General features: G+C 48.8%; 2 protein-coding genes across 13 annotated transcripts in view; one reads left to right on the forward strand and one right to left on the reverse strand.

Annotated features, from left to right (window-relative positions):
* The first annotated feature begins 3993 nt into the window (after positions 1 to 3993).
* H1-10 (H1.10 linker histone) lies at positions 3994 to 5315 on the forward strand. The gene has a single exon (XM_081078932.1). It carries the CDS (start codon positions 4305 to 4307, stop codon positions 4935 to 4937), a length of 633 nt encoding a protein of 210 aa, XP_080935058.1. The 5' UTR covers positions 3994 to 4304; the 3' UTR covers positions 4938 to 5315.
* Positions 5316 to 9565: 4250 nt separating this feature from the next.
* Positions 9566 to 19764, reverse strand: part of HMCES (5-hydroxymethylcytosine binding, ES cell specific) — a 30163-nt gene continuing 19964 nt past the window's right edge. For all 12 annotated transcript variants that reach the window (XM_081078930.1, XM_081078924.1, XM_081078920.1 and 9 more), the window contains 2 exons: positions 15075 to 15267; positions 9566 to 13621 (listed from right to left, as the gene is read on the reverse strand). In XM_081078930.1, coding sequence (XP_080935056.1) covers positions 13385 to 13621; positions 15075 to 15267 — 430 coding nt within the window. In that variant the 3' untranslated portion in view covers positions 9566 to 13384. The remainder of the gene's footprint in view (positions 13622 to 15074; positions 15268 to 19764) is intronic.

Genomic DNA, 19764 nt, shown 5'->3' on the forward strand with positions numbered 1-19764 from the left:
TCACGATATACAGTTGCATCTTAAAGGCAACCTTCCCCATACTCTTGTCTGGTTATTTCCTTTTGTCTCCCCTTAAACTCTGAAAAGTATTAAATGCCTATTCACATTTTAAATCCCAAACTGGGCCCTGCTACCCTACCTCCCATCCTGGACACTGGCTAGAGCCAACCTCTCAATTTAAAACACATTTTGGGGAGACATACTCTGGCCCTCATCTGTTATTCTCAGCAGCCTGGTCCAAGCCTACTGCGTCTTCCCTGGACAGGGGCTGTCAGGTGGCAGGGCCTCTGAACCCCGTCCCCAGGGCTGGTGACTCCTGCAGCATCTCTCTGCCTCCTGCGCCCTCCCACCCCAGGGTTCCTGCCCACGCTTTCAGAAACCCTTGCAGGTGAAGGTGACTCTGTGAGCTCTTACGCATATAACCCTTTCACAGATGACAACACTGAGGCCCACAGAGATACAGGAGCCTGCCCAGAGCCTAGTTTTGTAATTCCAATCCTGGGCTTTCCACTAGGCCGTGCCGACTTACTCCCCTGACACCTGGGCCGCTGGTTTGTGTCCTGTCCTCCAGCGAGGCTGTATTCCATGGGTCCTCATCTCTCGAGGCCATATATTTCAATTTAGAAGTCCAGAATCAAAGTGTCAAAGCTGAGTTATTCAAACTCTACACATCCAACACAAACGGGAAAACACAAACGGGAACAGAGGCTGGGCAGTGTGGGGGGAGTTGTGGCTGACACGTGGAGTTTTTGGGAGAGCCGAGGTCCAAGCCAAACCAGGGGCTCCTGACACCCAGTCCGCCTTCCTGTTGCTGCTGCTCGGTCAAACCTGTGTCTTCAGGCATAGACAAGAGTGAGCAGGTGCTGCATCAGGCAGGCAGGGTATGCCTAGGATTGGGGTCCAGCAGGGAGCAAGGCAGATCCAGCTTTGCTCTTTAGGGAACTCCCAATATTCAATAGGCAAAATAGGGTTAGATGGTAAGTGCTATGAAGAAAATAAAAGATGATGATAGGAATTCTAGGGAGGTATTTCACACAGCTGCCTGAGGAGGCTGCTCTAAAGAGGTATTTAAGGATTGATATCTGAATGAAAGGAGCCACACAGCAAGTGCAAAGGCCCTGAAGTGAGAGCCCCTGGGTATGAGGATTAGAGGCCAGTGTGGCTGAGTGCAGATTTATCCTAAGTCTGATAAGAATTGGAGGCCTTTTAGCAGAAGCAGGATGAACAGGGTTGGCCTTCTGTCAGCTTCTCCCTCTGCTGCTGTGGACTTCAGAGGCCAGAGAGGAAGGGTGGAGAGCACAGTGGCTTGGGGAGAAGTGGACGAATGTGGGACTCGACCTGACAATGGGTTGGGTGAGAGGGTAGAAGAAAAAAGAAATCAGAGGGGTGTCTTGCTTTCTGGCTATAACAGTTTGTGAAAGTTTGGGGAAGCAGGTTTGCAAGAGAAAATCAGTTGTTTTAGTCAAGACACAGATGTGGAGACAGCAGCAAGCAGCTGGATGCCGGAGTCTGTTGGTCAGGAGACATACAGAAGTCAGTGCTGGGGACAGAAACAGGGTGTCATCAATATATGGTGGTGTTTAGAGCCCCAGGACTGGATGAGCTCACCTAGGGAGAGAGGACCTATTCCCTGAGCGCCCTCCAGACTGGCCAGGCCCTGGGGAAGGGGTGTCTGCTAGGCCCTGCCATTTCCAGGTGTTCATTTTCTCATATTTTGTAATTTTTCATTGGCCACTTCAGGCTTTCCGCCCATGATTTCCTTAAAGGTGGCAAGGGAGTTACCTACCTGGGAATGTGGAGTTTGAGAGGCATTCCTGAAGGCTGGCAGCACCCCAAGCCCTAGCCACTAACTAACCCTTCCTCTGGGCCTGTTTCCTCATCTGTATAATGAGGCCAGTGGGATGAAACCACTTGGTTCCTGCCAGCTCCGAAAGCCTAGAATTAGCCTTCCTGCACCCCGGTCACAAGGTAGCCCCCCTCTTGGCAAAAGCACCCCCTTCAGTGGCAGGCCAAGGAACTCATCCAGGCTAGCATGGACTATGAACCATGTCTTGTGTATCCTCTCCCTCATGGCCTGGGCTATACAGCCTGCCTGCTGTGCCCCCCTCCACTTATTTCTCTCCTCCAATCATGGCCAGGCCTCCCCCAGGGCTCAAGAACATTCCCTCTACTCAGAGACTCAAGCTCGTGCCCCTCTTAGGTAGTCACTGTCCACCTCCCCTCCATCTCAGGCCAGCTGCTCTGTTCTGTTCCCATCCCATCTCCAGGTACTCTGGTCCACCTCAAGAGGGCCCTCACGCACTCCAGCTCCTGGGCAGACACTTGTCCCTGGGCCACGGCAACCCCATCTTGCAGCTACTTTCTCATCCTCCACGAAGCTGGGGCCCCAAACCCCAACCCCTACACAACTTGAATTTTCAGAACTCGGTCTTTGCTTAAGCAGTGCAGTCTCTGCAAGACCCTGCCCACTCCACCTCCAGCTCAGTGGCACTTTCAGAAACCGCAGCAGACAGTCCACTCAGGGGGTTCTCCTTCCTGGGAGAGGGTTTTGTGGACTTCTTTGCAGGGACCTGGTATACAATCTATATTCTCTCTCCTATGGAGTGTATTCACTGTCCTGGGTACAGAAGCCCTTTCTTAGCTCCATGCTCCTGAACCTTCCCTCAAGAAAAACCCCACCTTTCCGAGCCTCAATTTCTCTTCTGGGGCTTATTCATTTCACTAGCTTTTCCGAGGGCAAATGGGGCTGTGCAAACACTGTGAATGGGGTTAGCTCCGACGAGAGGAGAGGACCACCACACCTGATCAAAGGAGTCTACTGGAACATAAGTCCCCAAAACACCCTTCACATTTTACGGACCTCACAGCCTCCACCTCTCCCCACCCTGGACCCTTAATTATCTAGCCTCCCGTCCTACCCACCCATCCTCCATACGCGGGCCTCAGGGGACTGTTTCTTGTTTGCACCCATGTCACTGGCCCCCACGGTCGTGGAGCTAATCACTTACTCCAAAGGGATCAGCTCTCCTCCCTGAGTGTCTTCCCACAGTCTCAGCTTCCTCAAAGCGGAGGCTTCTTTGGCTTGGAGACTGTCCCGCGTCTCCTCTGTACCCCCAACACTGGGTCCAGCAGAGCTCACAGCCACCATCCTCGGCGCGGAGGGCTTCTTCTGGTACCCGGGATCGGCGGGGGGGGGGGGGGAGGGTTGCCAGAAGAGCTCTCTCTCAATTTCCCACCCCAAGCGAGAAGGGGAGGGGTGTGGCCGGGAAAAGCCTCCACATTTGGCTTTGGGGGGGGAACGGTGGCGGGTATTTGAGCACCAGAAAATGGGGTACTTGGAGCATCAACAGTGGGAGGTGAAAGGGGCAAGGAACTCTCCCTAGAGACGTACTGCAGTCTTCCCCTGCTTCCTCCCGTGTTGCACCCGGGCCCCGAGAGGCATAACAAGACCGCCGGGTGCGCGGCTGGAAGGCGGAGGCCCCCCTAGATGGCCTACCTCGCGTCACACTGCCCCAGCCGACCACGTGAGGGCGTGCCCTGTGTTAGTTCGGACAAATTAAAGCTGGTCCTGTGGGCAAGCCTGGGGCTCCCGGGACGCGGCCATGGCTTAGGTGCCCGTGAAGCACTCTTGGCTGCCGGCCGCGAAGCTCGGGGCCTTGGGGCCTCCCCCGGAACCCGCGCTATTCGCCCCCAAAACCTGATGCCCCCCTCCACTAGCGCTCCAGCAGCCTAGGGTTCACTCCTCCGTTCCCTAATGCCGGGCCCTTCTCGGGCGCAGGACGCCTCTTCGCGGCGCCTCGGGCTCGGGGCCTGCCTGGGTCGCAAAGGCGGATCGCAGCAGTGCCGGGGAGGGGCGGTCCAGGAACCCAGCAGCCGGGGAAGGGGCTCCGAAAAGCACAAGTCAGGGCTGGCTCGGACCAGGCTGTTGTTGTTCTCAACGTGGTCCGCCGCGGAGCTATAAAAGAGGAGAGGGGCGCCCTCCTCGCCAGAGCGCAGCGCGCACGCCCAGCGGTTTCTGGCAGCCGTGGCGGCAACCCTCCTAGACAGTTTTCCGGCTCCGACCCGACTACCCCAACGCTTTCCTCCGCTCCCGCCCAGGCCCAGCCCGGGACGCCCGCTCCGGCCGGCCGGGTCCCCACCCCACGCCAGCCCTGCCGCCCGGCCCTAGGCCCGGCCGCGGCCGCTCCCGCCTGGAGCCGCCGCGCGCCCCCAGCCCCCCGGCACCCCCTCGGCCCCTCGCCTTCCTTTTTCCCGCGCGGCCCCCGGGCTTCCGCGCTCCGCCCGCCACCAACCCGCTCGCCACCATGTCTGTGGAGCTCGAGGAGGCCCTGCCGCTGACTACAGCCGAAGGGACGGCGAAAAAGGCAGCTAAAGCTGGTGGTTCGGCGGCGCTGTCTCCGTCCAAGAAGAAGAAAAACAAGAAGAAGAATCAGCCGGGCAAATACAGCCAGCTGGTGGTGGAGACCATCCGCAGGCTGGGCGAGCGCAACGGCTCGTCGTTGGCCAAAATCTATACGGAAGCCAAGAAGGTGGCGTGGTTCGACCAGCAGAACGGGCGCACCTACCTCAAGTACTCCATCAAGGCCTTGGTGCAAAACGACACGCTTCTGCAGGTGAAGGGGACCGGCGCCAATGGCTCCTTTAAGCTCAACCGCAAGAAGCTGGATGGCAGCGGTGAGCGGCGCGGGGTCCCGGCGGCCGCCACTGTTCCCGCGGCCGCGGTGCACAAGGCTAAGAAGGCGGCCCCAGGCGCAGCCGGCACCCGATGCTCAGACCAGAATGCTGCCAAGGGCCAGAAGCCTGAGAAGCGCTCGCACAAGAAGGGCGTCGCCTCGAAGGACAAAGGCGGCAAGGCTAAGGCGGCGGCGGCTGCGGGCAAGAAGGTGAAGAAGGCGGCCAAGCCCAGCGTCCCTAAAGTGCCGAAGGGCCGCAAGTGAGCGCGCGGGCCTGCAGGGTCGGTTTCGTGTTTGATTTTTGTACCCCAAGTGTATGTAGTTTTGTACGGTTACCCCGGTCCGGGCCGCTTGTCCGCAGCAAAGGGCCTGGGGTCGCTCCTTCCCTCCCATCCCCCGCCCGCCGTGGTAGCATTTTTTTTGTTTGCTTTTAGATTTTTGAAACGGCCCTGGCGACGCCTTCATTGGCTCTTCGCCGGTGGCAACGGCTGTCGCTATGGTTACCGGCCTCTAGGCGCCCTTTCCGGCTCCCCATTCTCTCCCCCTTTGGGTGTGCGACAAACAATCGCGCGGGCCTACGCGGCGCTTCCCTTCATCCTGTTAGCCTTTTGGGGGGCACAATAAATTGTTTAAACCTCTGAACCGCTCTTGTTTTCTTGCGTGATCGGAGCGCATTTTGGATGGGATGATGGACTTCCAGGAGTTTTCCACAGGCCTCATCCGTTAGGGAGGTAGGCCTGGAGCTCGGAGTCCCCTGCGGGGGGGGGGGGGGGAGGGGACAGCTGATTGACTCGAAGGGATCCTCAGGAGACAGATCTGGGAGTACAGTTGGAAAGATGCTGGAGATAAGCTAGCCCGGTCCCGACAAGGATCCTCCCTCCCCACCATTGGGTGGGGGAAACGGAGCTCTTTCAGGGTTAACTGATTAGGGCCCCTCAGCTTTTACAAGGGCACACCAGGGCGGGCTGTCTCACAGACTAGTTATTCAGAGTTCTGTGTGACTTTATGTTGATGTGGCAGAGATAGTGGGGATGAGTCCCTGGGTTCCGGCTCACTGACCACAATCTGAGGTGTGGCCTGAAAGGCACTGATCCTCTCTGTTGGCTAATCTGGAGTGTTGGCTAACCCTAGGACTGGAGGGTTACTGGGAAAATTGGGAAGAATGACCCTCAGCCATGGAATAGTTTGTCCAGTTGGGCAGCAGGCTGAGGCCTATTCTGATATGTTCCTATGAAAAGAACCTTGCAAAACAGGTTTTAGACAATCCTAAAACCTGGGGAATGTTCTAAAACAGTGGGTAGTACATATTAAGCTGGGCAGGCTTGGGTTGAGGTTAGGTGAGAAATGCAGAAGATCTTTTGGTCCCTGTGTAGGAGACTACAGGTGGTGGGTGGAGGAAGGGCAATAGGTTGGGAGGAGAAGGAGCACCACTGGGGAAGAGCCCCTGGCCTGCTGGTAACTCTGAGCCAAGCATGGCAGCCACTACCCTTCCTTGGCAGACAAAGTGGGGTCATCACAGGGCAGATTGCAACCACTTACCACCTTTCAGACCCTACATGGGGCAAGTGGCCACTCCACTCTCTTTAAGTCTCTTAATGTTCTGTGTCTGGGCTCCTCCCACTGCTTCCTGCCTCAGGGAACTGCAGGGTCAGGTGCTAGTGTTGAGTCTTACCTGTCTCCTGTGTTGTGCCCAAAGGACACAGCAGTGGGTAAAACAAGCAAAAGTGCCTGCCCTGATTGACCTTCCGGTCACAGACACACTGCTTAAAACATAACATTATTCTCTAGGCAGAAGTTCAGAGAGAAGATGGGGTTCTGACCTGGGTGTGGAGACTTGTAACTCATGGTAGCAGAAAGCACTGTTATTAGGGCAGAGGAGGAAATGTAATGTTAGACTTAGCTGTGGCTCTTTTGATTCTGGGGAACTGGGCATCCAGGAAACAGGTAGGCCTCAGTTTAGAGACTGGGACAGTAGTGGGCCAGGGCTGCCAGCCCATGTCCTGGCCACTTGCTGATTAGTAACAGCTTCATCTACTTTGCAGCTTTGACGGGATGGGGAGAGCAATGTGCCCGGTGCCAAGCTGCAAAGCCATTGTGTCAGCCCAGGTCCTGTCCCATACTGCCTGCAGGGCCAGCCAGCAGGCTGCCAATAGCTAGAGACCATGAAAGGCCTACCCAGGATTCTGTGGCATGGTGCTCCTGATCAGTTAAATGTGATTCCTCAGAATTCACCCTCCTTCCTTAAACCAGAAACCCAGCCCAGATGCCACCTGGGCTCACTCCAGTTGTCCAAGTCGGAATCTGGGGCTGAGGCCTGGGACTTGGCTTTCTGATCAGCTTCCAGATGGCTCTGAGATTCAGAGAGGGTTGGGAAGGGCTACTGCAGGGGACCTTGGCATTTGCACACTGCTCCATCCTGCTCAATAATTCACACTGAGCTTCATCCCATTCTTGGAGCCCTCCCTATCCAAAACCACTCACCCTGATGACTATTTGTCCTTTCAGGATATCCGGTGAGCTCCAGGACTCCCCCAAATACCTTTCCAGGTCATCCTTATTCCACATTGCCTTTCCATATTTCCCACCAAAGTCCTCCCTTTACTGCTCATACCTCCTGGCTCTCCCAGTGGCCTGCTTTGATGCTGCTGCACCCCTATCTCCTGTCACCCCTCTCAGTTCCTTGATGACTTGGGCCCCTAGCTTGCAGTCTATACCACCCTAAGGTCTACCTCCTCCAGGAGCACTGGAGTACCCAGTGCACCAGCCCTTGGGGCAGGCCTCCCACTCTTCTCATAATAAAGAACAATTTAATTTTCCTCTGGGGATACTACCCACCCTACTCTCAGGCCACATGTCTCTGGGAGTCTGACCTCTTCAGTCCCAGGGATGGTTGCGTGACCCAAAGACATAGCCAGCCTTAGCAACTCACCCAGTCAACTCCCACGGACCAATCTAGCTGAACCTGTCCCTCTGCCAGGGCAGGGCTTAGCACTGAAGCACAAGACCTGTTGGGGAGGTCTGAGCACTCAACACAAGGGTACTGAAATCTCTGTGTCCCAGGTATCAGACTAGGTGATGTGACCAGAGGCAGCTCTGTAAGTCATAAGGCATCAACTGCTATTGGGGCCACTTGCACTTGCAAAAGGGGCAGTGACACTTGCAGAGGTATTGGGAGAACCGATTGCAGTCTCATATCAAGGGCCTAGTCCACAGCTGTTCATTCAGCATATACTGGCCGAGCAGAGGCAGGGATGGAGACCTATTAGAACTGCTCCCTGTTCTGGAGGAGCTCAGCCACATGCAGGACAGATAAACCAGCTTCCAGGTAAAGACATTCCAGGCTGAAGCAGCACAAGCATAGGCCCCCAGGTATGGAAAAAGCTCCTGAGTTTGGAGAATGGTGAAAGCAGTGAGTCTACTGAGAGATCATGAGGCAGGAACCGTCAGTGTCTTTAGTTTCCCATATCAGAGTTCAATGGAGAAGCAGAACCAAAAGGGATATAGGCACACACCTGTCTATTTGATTTGCTAAAGGGAACTAGCCTGCACACTTCACACTTGTGGGACTGATTAAGCAGTTTCTGTAAGTCTGGATCTCTGATGCTGGAGCTTGAGGTACCCAGACAGGAGGTACAGATCACGAGCAGGCTGAAATCCAATAGCAAAAGCTGTAACCCCAGGATGGACTAACACGTGTCCATTCTTGTTGCCTCTGGTGATGAGGGTTTCCTTCAGAAAAACTAAAGGAGAATCCATGGAAAAATCGAGTAATTTCAGACCTAGTTGCTACTCTACACCAAGGAGGTACATCAGCAGATCAGCAACCAAAATGGTTGCTTCCTTCCAAATCTGGCAAGTATCTGCCCTGTGACCCACTCTCACAGAAAACATACATGTAAGGGAGTTCTGGGAAATGTAGTTCAGTCTAGACAAGCTGACCCATTACGAAGCCATCATAGTTTCCCATTATAAAATGGGTCTGTGTGTGATGAGGATGAGGGGAGACCAGACCAGGGTCTCAAACACAGAGGTACACAGGAACCCGGCCAGACAGGGCAGTTTGGCCAACTGGAGGACACAGACTCCAGCTAAATTGGGGTAGTGACTACCCAGTCCTGATGATTGTTGCTAGGTATTAGGTTGGTGCAAAAGTAACTGCGGTTTTTGCAATTATTTTTAACCTTTTAAACCGCAATAACTTTTGCACCAACTTAACAGCATAGTGGCTCAGTGTGGGCAGAGCTTCCCATTTTTTCAGAAAGCACCTCATGAAATGTTTCTAAGTACTCCCTCTAGAGGCAGAGGGAGTGTCCTGGGCCATTCAGGTGTGTGGGAGGGTGCATCAGCCTGGCCGTGGTCTCACGAGGCTTGGTCATCTGAGGCAAGGCACCTCTCAAGAAATTTTTATGTGGAAACTACAAACTTTAATTTTTTTGTGAAACCTCCCATTTTTAAGATGTGGGCACAAGAAATATTCTATCTCACTCCTATTAGGATAGCTACTATAAAAAAAAAAAAAACAAGTGTCGGTGAGGATGTGGAACAACTGGAACCCTTGTCCATTATTGTGGGAATGTAGGATGGTGGAGCTGCTGTGGAAAACAGTATGGAAGTTTTTCAAAAAAATTAAACAGAATTACTATGACCCAGAAATTCCACTTCTGGGTATACACCCAAAATAACTGAAATAGAATTATTCACAGTAGCCGAGAGGTAGAAGCACCCCAAGTGTCCAACAGATAGATAAACAAGATGTGGTCAGTGGAATATTGACCACAATGGAATATTATTCAGCCTTAAAAGGGAAGGGAATTATGACACGTGCTACAACATGGGATGAAGCTTGCAGACATTATGCTAAGTGAAATAAGCCAGACACAAAAAGACAAATACTGTATAACTCCACTTATATGAAGTATCTGGAAAAGGCAAATTCATAGAGATAGAAAGAAGGGTGGTTGTCAGGGGCTGGGGAGAGGAAGAAATAAAGAGTTGGTGTTTAATGGGTACAGGGTTTCAGTTTTGCAAGATGAAAAAGTTCTGGAGATTGGTTGCACTACAATGTGAATATACTTAACATTATTGAACTGTAAACTTAAAAATGGTTAAGACAGTCAAGTTTATGTTATGTGTATCTTACCCCAATTAAAAATAAATACTGTATGGGCCAAAGAAAATCATGTGTGAGCTCAGTGTGGCCTGCAGTCTCCCCTTTATCACTCGATCTTCTATGAGGGTCTTTCTGGCTGCTTCACAAGATAAGCCTTGGATGGTGGTGTCCTGAAAAAGACTGAGACAAAGGAAGCCTTAAGTGGTGAAAGCCAGACACCCAACCTTCCGGTCTTGAGGGTCTGCACCAGAGGTAACAACCTCTCCATACAGAGATTAGGATTCCAGAGTGTTGTGCAATGCACCCTACAGCTATGTGCTTCCAGAGGCCCACCTTTTCTCGCCCACCTTCTGTTGCCTTCCTCCCAGCTCCTATCTTTCTTGTGGCTGCCTCCATTAGGGGCTAAGGAGTATGGTAATGGGGCCCTGCCCCAGCCTGGCTGCCCTTTAAAATTTGTCCTGTTCAGCTTGATTGTCCAACCCCTTTCAATGATACCTCCAGTTTTCCCAACTAATCCTCTAACTTCTGGCGCCCACTGAAAATTTTGCTTGCAGAGCCTGCAGCATGCCTCCCCTCCCTGAAGATCTGGGATGCAAAGTTGGGGGGTAGGAGGTCCTCATCTATCTCCACATGAGGTTTACCAGCCCAAATGCAGGTTCTGTGTTGCCACCAACCAGCATCTATTGCTCTGGGTCTTCGATTGGGAGTTCGATTGTGAGCACCCACTCTCATGATTCAAAGATGGCAAACCAAGTCTCAGAGGGAACAAAGGACTTGGTCAGTTTTTCATGTATTGGGAACCCTCCCATACAACCTAAGCCAAAGCTCCTTTCCCCAAGGAATGAGGTTTCACCCTTTCAATCACTTGCTCCTTGCTCTGGTTAAGGGGAAGAGTGTACAGGCCCAGGCGAGGATCTAGGGGTCTGAAGACACCCATTACTCTCTGTGGTTCCCACCAACCTGCCCTCTGAGCTTTCCAGGCAGCAAGCAGGATCTTGTGCAAACTCCAAGCTTAGATACCCCTTCCAAACCAGGAGCCTCTTGGATTCGTCCTCAACTTACCTATGCCAAACTGTGTACCCTTGGACAAGCCCCTCCCTTGCCTCTGTACATAGCAGGTGTGGGCTTTAGGCACACGAACTTAGCACCAGGAGCTGGATGTAGAGGGACTGAAGACAGGAGTAGAGGGTGGACATCTGCCTATTAGGACCTGGAGTGCTGGAGACCTTCCGCCTCCTCTAAGGTTACAGAGCAGGAAACAATCCCCTAAATTAGGCCTGGAATCAAGCTTGGTCACTATGCTGGCTGCGGAGTTAGGAACAGCTGCCATCTGGGAGCCCAGCCCAGAGACCAGACAGCCATATCCCAGGGCTGTCCCACCTGCCCCAGAGGAAAGCTGGGGTCCTGGCCTGACTTGGCTACACCCAGACAGGCGGAGAAGGCTACTCTTTATGTCCCTGAGATTTGTTCTTTACAAAGGACAGGACTGATGCTCCATTGCTCTAGTAAGCAAGATTGAGTATCAGCAAAAAGTGGTAAAAAGGGGGATTCATATGCTTAAGAAATAGGTGAAAATTTGAAGAGCAATTTGGCAATACCAGGTAAAGCTCATGATCCAGATCGAAAAAAAAATGCAGAATGAAATATCCAAGATAGTATCATTTATGTAAAACTGAAATCACAAGATACGTTCTCAGATATAACAATGTGCTTTTAACACGACATTTAGGTGAAAGTATAAAAACCTAAATGAAAAGAACACATTCTTGAGGACATTCTATTCTTTCACATTAAAATGAAAAGATCCTACCAAACTGATTTACAACCCTGACAATGGAGTGATAGTAATGAAAAATGAAGGGTATTTCATTTTTGTCACTATTAAGCCTGAAGTAAATATGATAAAAGTCCTAATAGTCAACCTTCTGGCAAGTTACATGTATTTTTAAAATCTCTTGTAAAATAACCAACACCCCATGCAAATCAGCCCAAACAAAACTGGAAGCAGTGGTGAAAGCGCCCCTGGCCTTCAGTGCAGTGCCTGAATACTAACCACCACCACCAGCCAACGTTGCCTCCTCAGCTGGAAGGGTGAACCCAGGAGGAATTTAGAGACAAGGAAGGCTGGGCGGGTCACCCCAGGGATCAGTGCCAGAGACCATTGCCCCACCCAGGACCTGCTGTGAGGTGCCAGAGCTGCCCTCTGATTGGTGGAAATTCTGACCCCTAATTTGCATAGGTCCCGGACCAGTGCCACACCAGTGGTAGGTTCTGTGGAAGTTGGGGCTGGCACAGCCCTATCCTCTGGTCGTCTCAGCGCCTGCTTCTGTGCAGCCACCTAACATTTTACAGGGCTTTGCCTCCCAGACGCCTCAAAGAGGCAAAAGCAGGCCGGCGCTGGTGCTCCTGGAGAGTCATCTGCTCCTTCCTCAGGGATCCCTGGGAAGGCCCCTCCTGTCAAATCAGTGCCCTACTTGTGCACATGCAACTCTTAATTGCCAGCTGTGGCACCAGGTTAGTGCCTGTGACTCTTTGTCTAGCACAGGGCAGGGCATGCAGTAAGTGTTCACATTCATCTAACAAATATTTGCACACCTACTGTTAACATTGGAAGAAAAAAATGGTGAAAAAGCACTCCCTGCTTTCATGAAACTAATGATCTGGGTGGGGAGAGGGACAAGAGATAACCGCCCCCAACAGATATCTAATTATTAAGCGATTCAATGCCAAGGAGGGGCCTGCAGAGCAAATCACAGGTGTTCTGACCATGCTGGGGCAGACAGATGGTCAGCTCCCACCCTCACCCCAAGCCCAAGTCATCCTCTGTGTCCTGTTCTACCCAGATTCTGGGGCTCTGGATAGGGCTGCAGGGCTGGGACTGGGACTTCTCCTCACCCTGTGCTCCCCGTGTGAGGACAGAGTCTTGGCCTCTGTACCCTGTTCTTCCCCCAGCCGCTTGTATTTGGCAAGCACTCAGTCAGGTTGATTTGAAGCTAAAGGATTCAGACAACTTCCAAGATTGAGAGAAAAGAGACTCAACAAAGAACCCCCCACTAAGTCTTTTTATTATTTCCAAAAAAAGCAGTTTTGTCCACAGACAGCCCAAAACAGCAAGATCCAGAACTCTCCCTATCTGTAGCAGAATTTTCTGAAATGTAGACAGTTTATCAAATATAACTTATTCAGAACAAAAACCCCAAAAACAATGTTTTAAGGACTTAGTTGCAAAAGAGTGAAATAGCATAAAGGCTGAGCAGAAAACAACCTTTGCTAGCAGTATCAGGTCAGGTTGGGGCTGAGAACTGCCAGGAGGTAGGGTCAGGCTTTGAGGGAAGGTTCTACCAGTCCTACCAGGAAAGGGCTACAGACGTAATGTACCCCAATGAGTTGATGGAGGTGGCTTCTCTTCTTCCCAGGCTGCTCACAGCCCCACTGTTACTGATCATAGCCAGGATAGCCATTCCCCCATGAACTCACAACTGTCAACTAACATTGTGCTACCTCCTCCCAAAGCAATCCATAAGCACACAATGCAAGAATCTGTTATCAACAGCAGTATTTAGTACAGGAAACTATGACCTTGGCCTCTGAAAGTCGTGCATTACTGGCTGTGAGGCCGTTTGGCCACTGGTTCCTCCTCCTTCTCTTGCTTCAGCCATCGCTCCAGGGGTCCAGTGCCGCCTCTCTTGGTGGGGAATGGCCTCTTCTGCAGGGACTGGCTGGACCACTGGGGCACATCCGACTCTGCCTTTTGGGGTGTTTGGGAGCCTTCTCTTTTGGGTGATTTTGTGGCCAGCCACTGCAACATCTTCTGGCTGCTGCCACTTGCCTTGAGATCCTAGGAAAAAGACAAATAAGCTCAAACTATCCAGCTCAAGCTCTCGGGAAAAGGCCAACTCCAAGGAAGAAACGGGAAGAGGCATTAGGTACTAACAGATTTCGAAAATGTTCCTAAGGGCCAGAGAGGCCCCACTAGTCAGGAGTGGGAAGAGAAGAACAACTGAGTGTGTTCCAAGGGATGCAAGCGGGTAGGAGTAGCTCTTAAAGAAGGCTTTACAGAGGAGGCGTGTGGAGCCAGTCAGAGAAGAGAACTGGCAGGCATGCAAACATGCAGAGAAGGAGGCATTCTCAGGGAAAAGAATGCAATTCATTGTGACCAGGCAGAGTATTGAGAAATGAAACTGGGGAGATAGGGCTTCAAACAGACCCCATGATGAGGGGATTCAGCCTAGGGCTGAACAGGCTGTTTCCCTACCATGCAGCCCCTAAGCACAGCCTCTCCTTGCCCGGCACTGCTCTTCTGATTTCCTTACCTACACCCTATTCCTGAACTGACGCTTCTGAATTTGAATTACGCCACTTCTCCAGAATGTGGATTTTTCTGGAGTTAAGACCATGGTGGAAATGGGAAAGTGTCTAGTGCAAAATGAATCATTTTTAGTGACATCTAATAAAAAAGTCAGGGTTGCAGGAGTTTACAGAGAACTGAGACGAAAGAAAAAAAAATGACATTGACTGTAGGTGTGGAAAACTTTAAAAACTTAAAGCAAAATGGAGGGTAGCTGTTCTTGCAATCATCATCTTTACCACTTATCGGGCATTCTAAGATACCTGTTCTAGGAACACTCAGAGCCATGTCCTACTTCATGTCCCTCCATGCCACTTAAAAACAGTTGTTACTCCTAAACCTTTATTACCAAATGTCAGCAGGGGCGGCTTTTTGCTCTGGAGCTCCCCTCCTCATTTGCTTGTTCACCTTCCCTTCAGAATACATCTTCTGGATGCTTACCAATTCTAAGAAATTAAAGTTTATGGCAGGAATGTTCTCAAATTGTCTTGAAGGAGAGAACAAACATTGAAACTCCTCAAACGTGTAGTTGGGAAAGCAGAGACACAGAGAAGAGAATAAAAATTCCAGTTGGTTAGACAGAGATTCAGTTACGGTCAAGGGCTCCTTTGTCTTTCTCACAATAGCCCTCTAGATTAGGGGTCCTCAAACTTGGCTTATTACCAGACTCACCGAAAAAGCTTCTTAATGCTACAGAAGCCCAAGCTCAGTCCTGAACACTGATTGACTCAGAAGGTCTAGATAGAGTCCGGCACTTACATGTTGAAAGCGCTCTAAGTACTCAAAGTTATAGCCAGCTTTGATTCACTGTTCTGCTTGACCTTGCTGTGAATAAGGAATATGAATTAAAGCTCTGATTGTAAAGCTCTGGTTCTAAAAGAAAATGCTACCCTGGCAGAAGACAGAAAGCTCAAAAAGGACTGTCAGAGTCACAGGCCCCTACCTTTCTGACCAATAAGTTGACAGGAACCAGACACTCAGGAGTGTTGTTTCGGGAGTTGTTCACCACGGTAGAGACTGGATGGAAGGTGATGTTCTCTGTTGGGTGGATTAACTTCAGAGCATCCTGAGTTGAGACCTTGCCAAAGTCAAGCCATTTAGAGACTGCCTCCTCTCCATCTAATATGGCAGGCATCCTAGCCGGTGAGGTCAAGAAATTGGTTGGGAGAGGCAGAGTGAGGATAGGGAGAGAAGACAGAGACACTTTAATCAGTTGACAGATACCACAAATCATCACAAGAAGCTCATCATCCCTCTGTGCCTCACATGCTGACTGCTGCCATGTACTCCCTGATCAACGTGACAGGGCACAAAATTCAACACTAGGAGACCCAGCTTATAAAGTTTTACGGTAAAGACAGTGAATAGTCCTAGACTGGATCTAGTGCACTCCAGTGTACCCGTTAGCAAACTGGTGACCCTTCTATAACGCTCCAGTCTAGAATTAAAGGGAAAATAGGTCCTGGAAAACTTGTCTATCAAAAATAATCTCCAGCCTTACCACCTATGACAGATTTAAAGTAAGAAAGAATGATTCACATAATTGTGAACAAAAGGAAACTATACCTCAGAAAGCAAAGAGGCTGTCTAAGATGACTCCTGGTACCCAGGAAGATATTAGGAAAGATCCTATGTTTAGCTTCCAGTTTTATGTGCTAGGCCAACGCAAAGCATGGTACACACTTCATTGGTGGGTGGTACAGCTGATTTTAGGAAATAAATGCATAAACACCGATTTTAATAATCACTGTTGCTTCAACAAATCAAACATGTACTTCAAAAAAAAAAATTTTACTGGGAGTAGGTAAACATTGTGCTCACCTCCTCCCACGACCACATAAAATTACAACTAAACTATGAAACAACCACCCTTGAGAACCACCTGAAAACTAGCTAAACAAAACTCCTATAACTAAGGATATAAAGAAGCCACGTCAAGAATGGTAGGAGGGGTGGAAATGAAGAATGGGCAGGCCCCACAACCATGTGTGGTGGTTAAGAATTGGGAGGAATATCTCAGCCCACACTAGGCTCCTCAGCCTGGAGCACCAGTGCTAAGAAGAGGAGTCCCCACAACATCTGGCTGTGAAAATCAGTGGGGACTCAGTCCGGGTGAGATGGAGGGTTGCTGTAGACCCAGGCCTCCTTTAAAAGGGCCCAAACACAGACTCATTCATTCACAAACACTCACCCTAAGCTCCAGCGAAGGGACAGCAGCTTGCAAAGTACTAGGAACTTACAGGGAGAAACTGAATTGTCTGACTTCAGAGTGAGGGCTAGAGGGGCAGCTTTCTCCCACAGGAACCACTGTTCCTTTGTTTGAACTTTTTCCCTACCCTGCTGGCAGGCCCAGGCGGGCACCAAATTTGAGTCTCCTTTAGCCTAACACTGCTCTCATACCTCCCTGGTGATGCGTTCAGATTCCACTCCACCCAATTCATGGGCTGGCCCGAACCTCTTTCAGTGGCTGTTTCTTACAATTGGCCAGTCATGGCCTTTGCTGCAGACTTTCCTTAAATATCTCAAAAGTCCACAAACCCCAAACGAGGAGCTGTTGGCCTTGGCATGCCCTGTACCTCTTGCTAAGTGGCCCCAAGCCTGGCACTAGTGATTGCTGGCCTTGGTTCATAGCATAACCACTTCCAGACACCTGTCACCCCTACCAGGTGGCTCTAGGCCAGAAACAAGCAGCAGCTGACCTTGGGCAGCACTGAAGACCCTCCCAAAAAGCCCCAGAACCAACACACCTGGTGGCTGGCTTTGACCACACCAGAGCACCACCGAATTAACATAATAAATGACACACCCAAAGGGTGGACTCAGCAGGCACCAGAGCCCTGCTAAAGTGAAGCCCGCATAACAGCTCCTCTGCTGTAGTCATGGCCAATCCTCAGCCTGAGGGTCAATCCCACCCACTGATGTGCCAACATCAGTCAAGGCTGAACTATAACAAGAGAGCACACAAACCTACACAAGGGACACCCCTGGAATGACCAGCTCAGGTGGCCACTGTGCTCCACAGCACACCTATTACATAACGCCACTCTACCAAGACAGTGGCGTAGCTGATCTCTACCTAATACACAGAAATAAACACAGGGATGCACCCAAAATGAGGACATAAAGAAACATGTCCCAAATGAAAGAAGAGGACAAAAGTAAAAAACAAACAAACAAACAATAAACCCCCCCAAAACAAAACAAAACAAAACAAAACAAAACAAAATGGAGGCAAGGCATCTACTAGAGTTAAAAATACTGGCTATAAGGATGCTTGGTGAATTCAGAGGAAGAGTAGATGAACTCAGTGAGAACTTCAACAAAGAGATAGCAAGCATTAAAAAAGGGCATAGAAACCATAAAAAAGAACCAGGCAGAAATGAAGAGTACAATAATTGAAATGAAGAATACATCATATGGAATCAACAGTAGATTGGATGAAGCAGAGGATCAAATCACAAATTTGTAAGACAAGGTAGTGGAAAACACCCAATCAGAACAGCAAAAAGAAAAAAGAATGCAAAAAAGTGAGGATGGTTTAAGGCACTTCTGGGACAACATCAAGTGTAACAACATTCGCATCATAGGGGTACCAGAAGGAGAAAAGAGAGAGCAAGGAATGGAAAACCTATTTGAAGAAATAATGACAGAAAACTTCCGTAACCTGGCAAAGAAAATAGACACACAAGTCCAATAAGTGAAGAGTCCCAAACATACGAACCCAAAGAGGCTCACACCAAGAAACATCATAATTAACGTGCCAAAGTTTAAGAACAAAGAAAAAATCTTAAAAGCAGCAAGAGAAAAGCAGTTAGTTACATAGTAGGGAGCTCCCATAAGACTGTCAGCTGATTTCTCAACAGAAATTTTGCAGGCCAGAAGGGATCCGTACAAAATATTCAAAGTGATGAAAATAAAGGACCTACAACCAAGATCACTCTATGTAACAAGGCTATCGTTTAGAATTGAAGGATAGATAAAGAGCTTCTCAGACAAGAAAATGCTGAAGGGTTTCATCACTACCAAACCAGTATCACAAGAAATGTTGGGAGGTGAGGGGCGGTAAGAAAAAGAAGGAGAAGAAGAAGAAAAATATGAAGAAGAAAACATCATGAAGAAGAAAAAATCTCACTGACAAAGGCAAATACATAATAAAAGTAGTATATCAACCAACACTAAAGCTAGCACTAAGATAAAAAGGCAGAAAAAGCCAGAAGGTCATGTGTAATTACCACAGTAAATTAAGGCATACATACAAACACACACAAAAGTAAAAAACAATGAAAAAAATGTAAATATGGAGGGGGTGAGTAAAAACAGTGATTATAGAATGTGTTCAAACTTAAATGACATTCAGCTTAAAATAGACTACTGTAAACATAGCTTTATAAATATGAAGCAAATGGTAACCACAAACCAAAAATCTACAAGAAACATACAAGAAAAAAAGGGAATGGAATCTGAACACACAGTGACAGAAAGTCATCAACATACAACAGAGAGTGAAATAATAAGAAAGGAACAGAGAAGAACTACAAAAACAATCAGAAAACTATAAAATGGCAATAACTGTAATACATACCGATGAATAATTTCTTTAAATGTAAATGGATTAAGTGCTCCAATCAAAAGACGAACTGATAACGAATAAGTGGTACATATATACAATGGATGTTACTCGGCCATAAAAAAGAATGAAATCTTACCATTTGTGACAACATGGATGGACCTAGAGGGTATTGTGTTAAGTGAAATAAGTCAGACAGAGAATGACAAATACCATATGATTTCACTTATATGTAGAGTCTGAAAAACGAACAAGCAAGGTAGAAGCAAACTCATACATACTGAGAACAAACTGATGGTTGCCCGATGGGCGCGGGCTGAGGGACTGGGTGAAAAAGTTGAAGGGATTAAGAACTACAAATTGGCAGTTACAAAATATTTATGGGATTATAAATACAGCTTAGTTAATCTAGTCAATAATATTGTAGTAACTATGTATGGTGCCCCCTTATCAAGGGGATCACTTTTTAAGTTATATAAATGTCTAATCACTATGCTATACACCTGAAACTAATATATTCAATGTCAACTGTAATTGAAAAATTAAAAAAATTTAAAAAATACCACAACAATAAAGTTGACGCAATCCCCCCCAAAATATTTTACAATCTCTGAAATTCATATGCATTTTATGATGAATGGCATCTCTGCATTGTAATATAGTTTAGCAGGAAATAATTTTCAGCACTTCACATTTCTTACCAGCATGAAAAATAATGGTACATTTCAAAATTGATGTTGTCTTAGATGAAATGGGAATTTATTTTAAGGTGAATTAGCAAAAAACAGAACTACTTTATCACATGATGGCCTACTTTCACAGAGAACGCTTAGGACAAGATAAAATAGGTAATCTTCATATGTGTAGCATTGCATTCTTTTCAGCAAAACATCAAAATCACTTCTGAGGGCACTCATATCTAGCAAAAATTGTGAAACTGCTATACAAGAATAGTCAGTCCTGCTAGTACTCATTTAAAAAATGGGAATCTATTCCAATGTGATTGGTATGTATATTAGAGAGCAATTTAAACATAATACATACTTGTGTTTGCTTATGTCCAGTT

The sequence above is a fragment of the Rhinolophus hipposideros genome (genome assembly GCF_964194185.1).
Source record: "Rhinolophus hipposideros genome assembly, chromosome: 17".
In the NCBI taxonomy this organism is placed as follows: Eukaryota; Metazoa; Chordata; class Mammalia; order Chiroptera; family Rhinolophidae; genus Rhinolophus; species Rhinolophus hipposideros.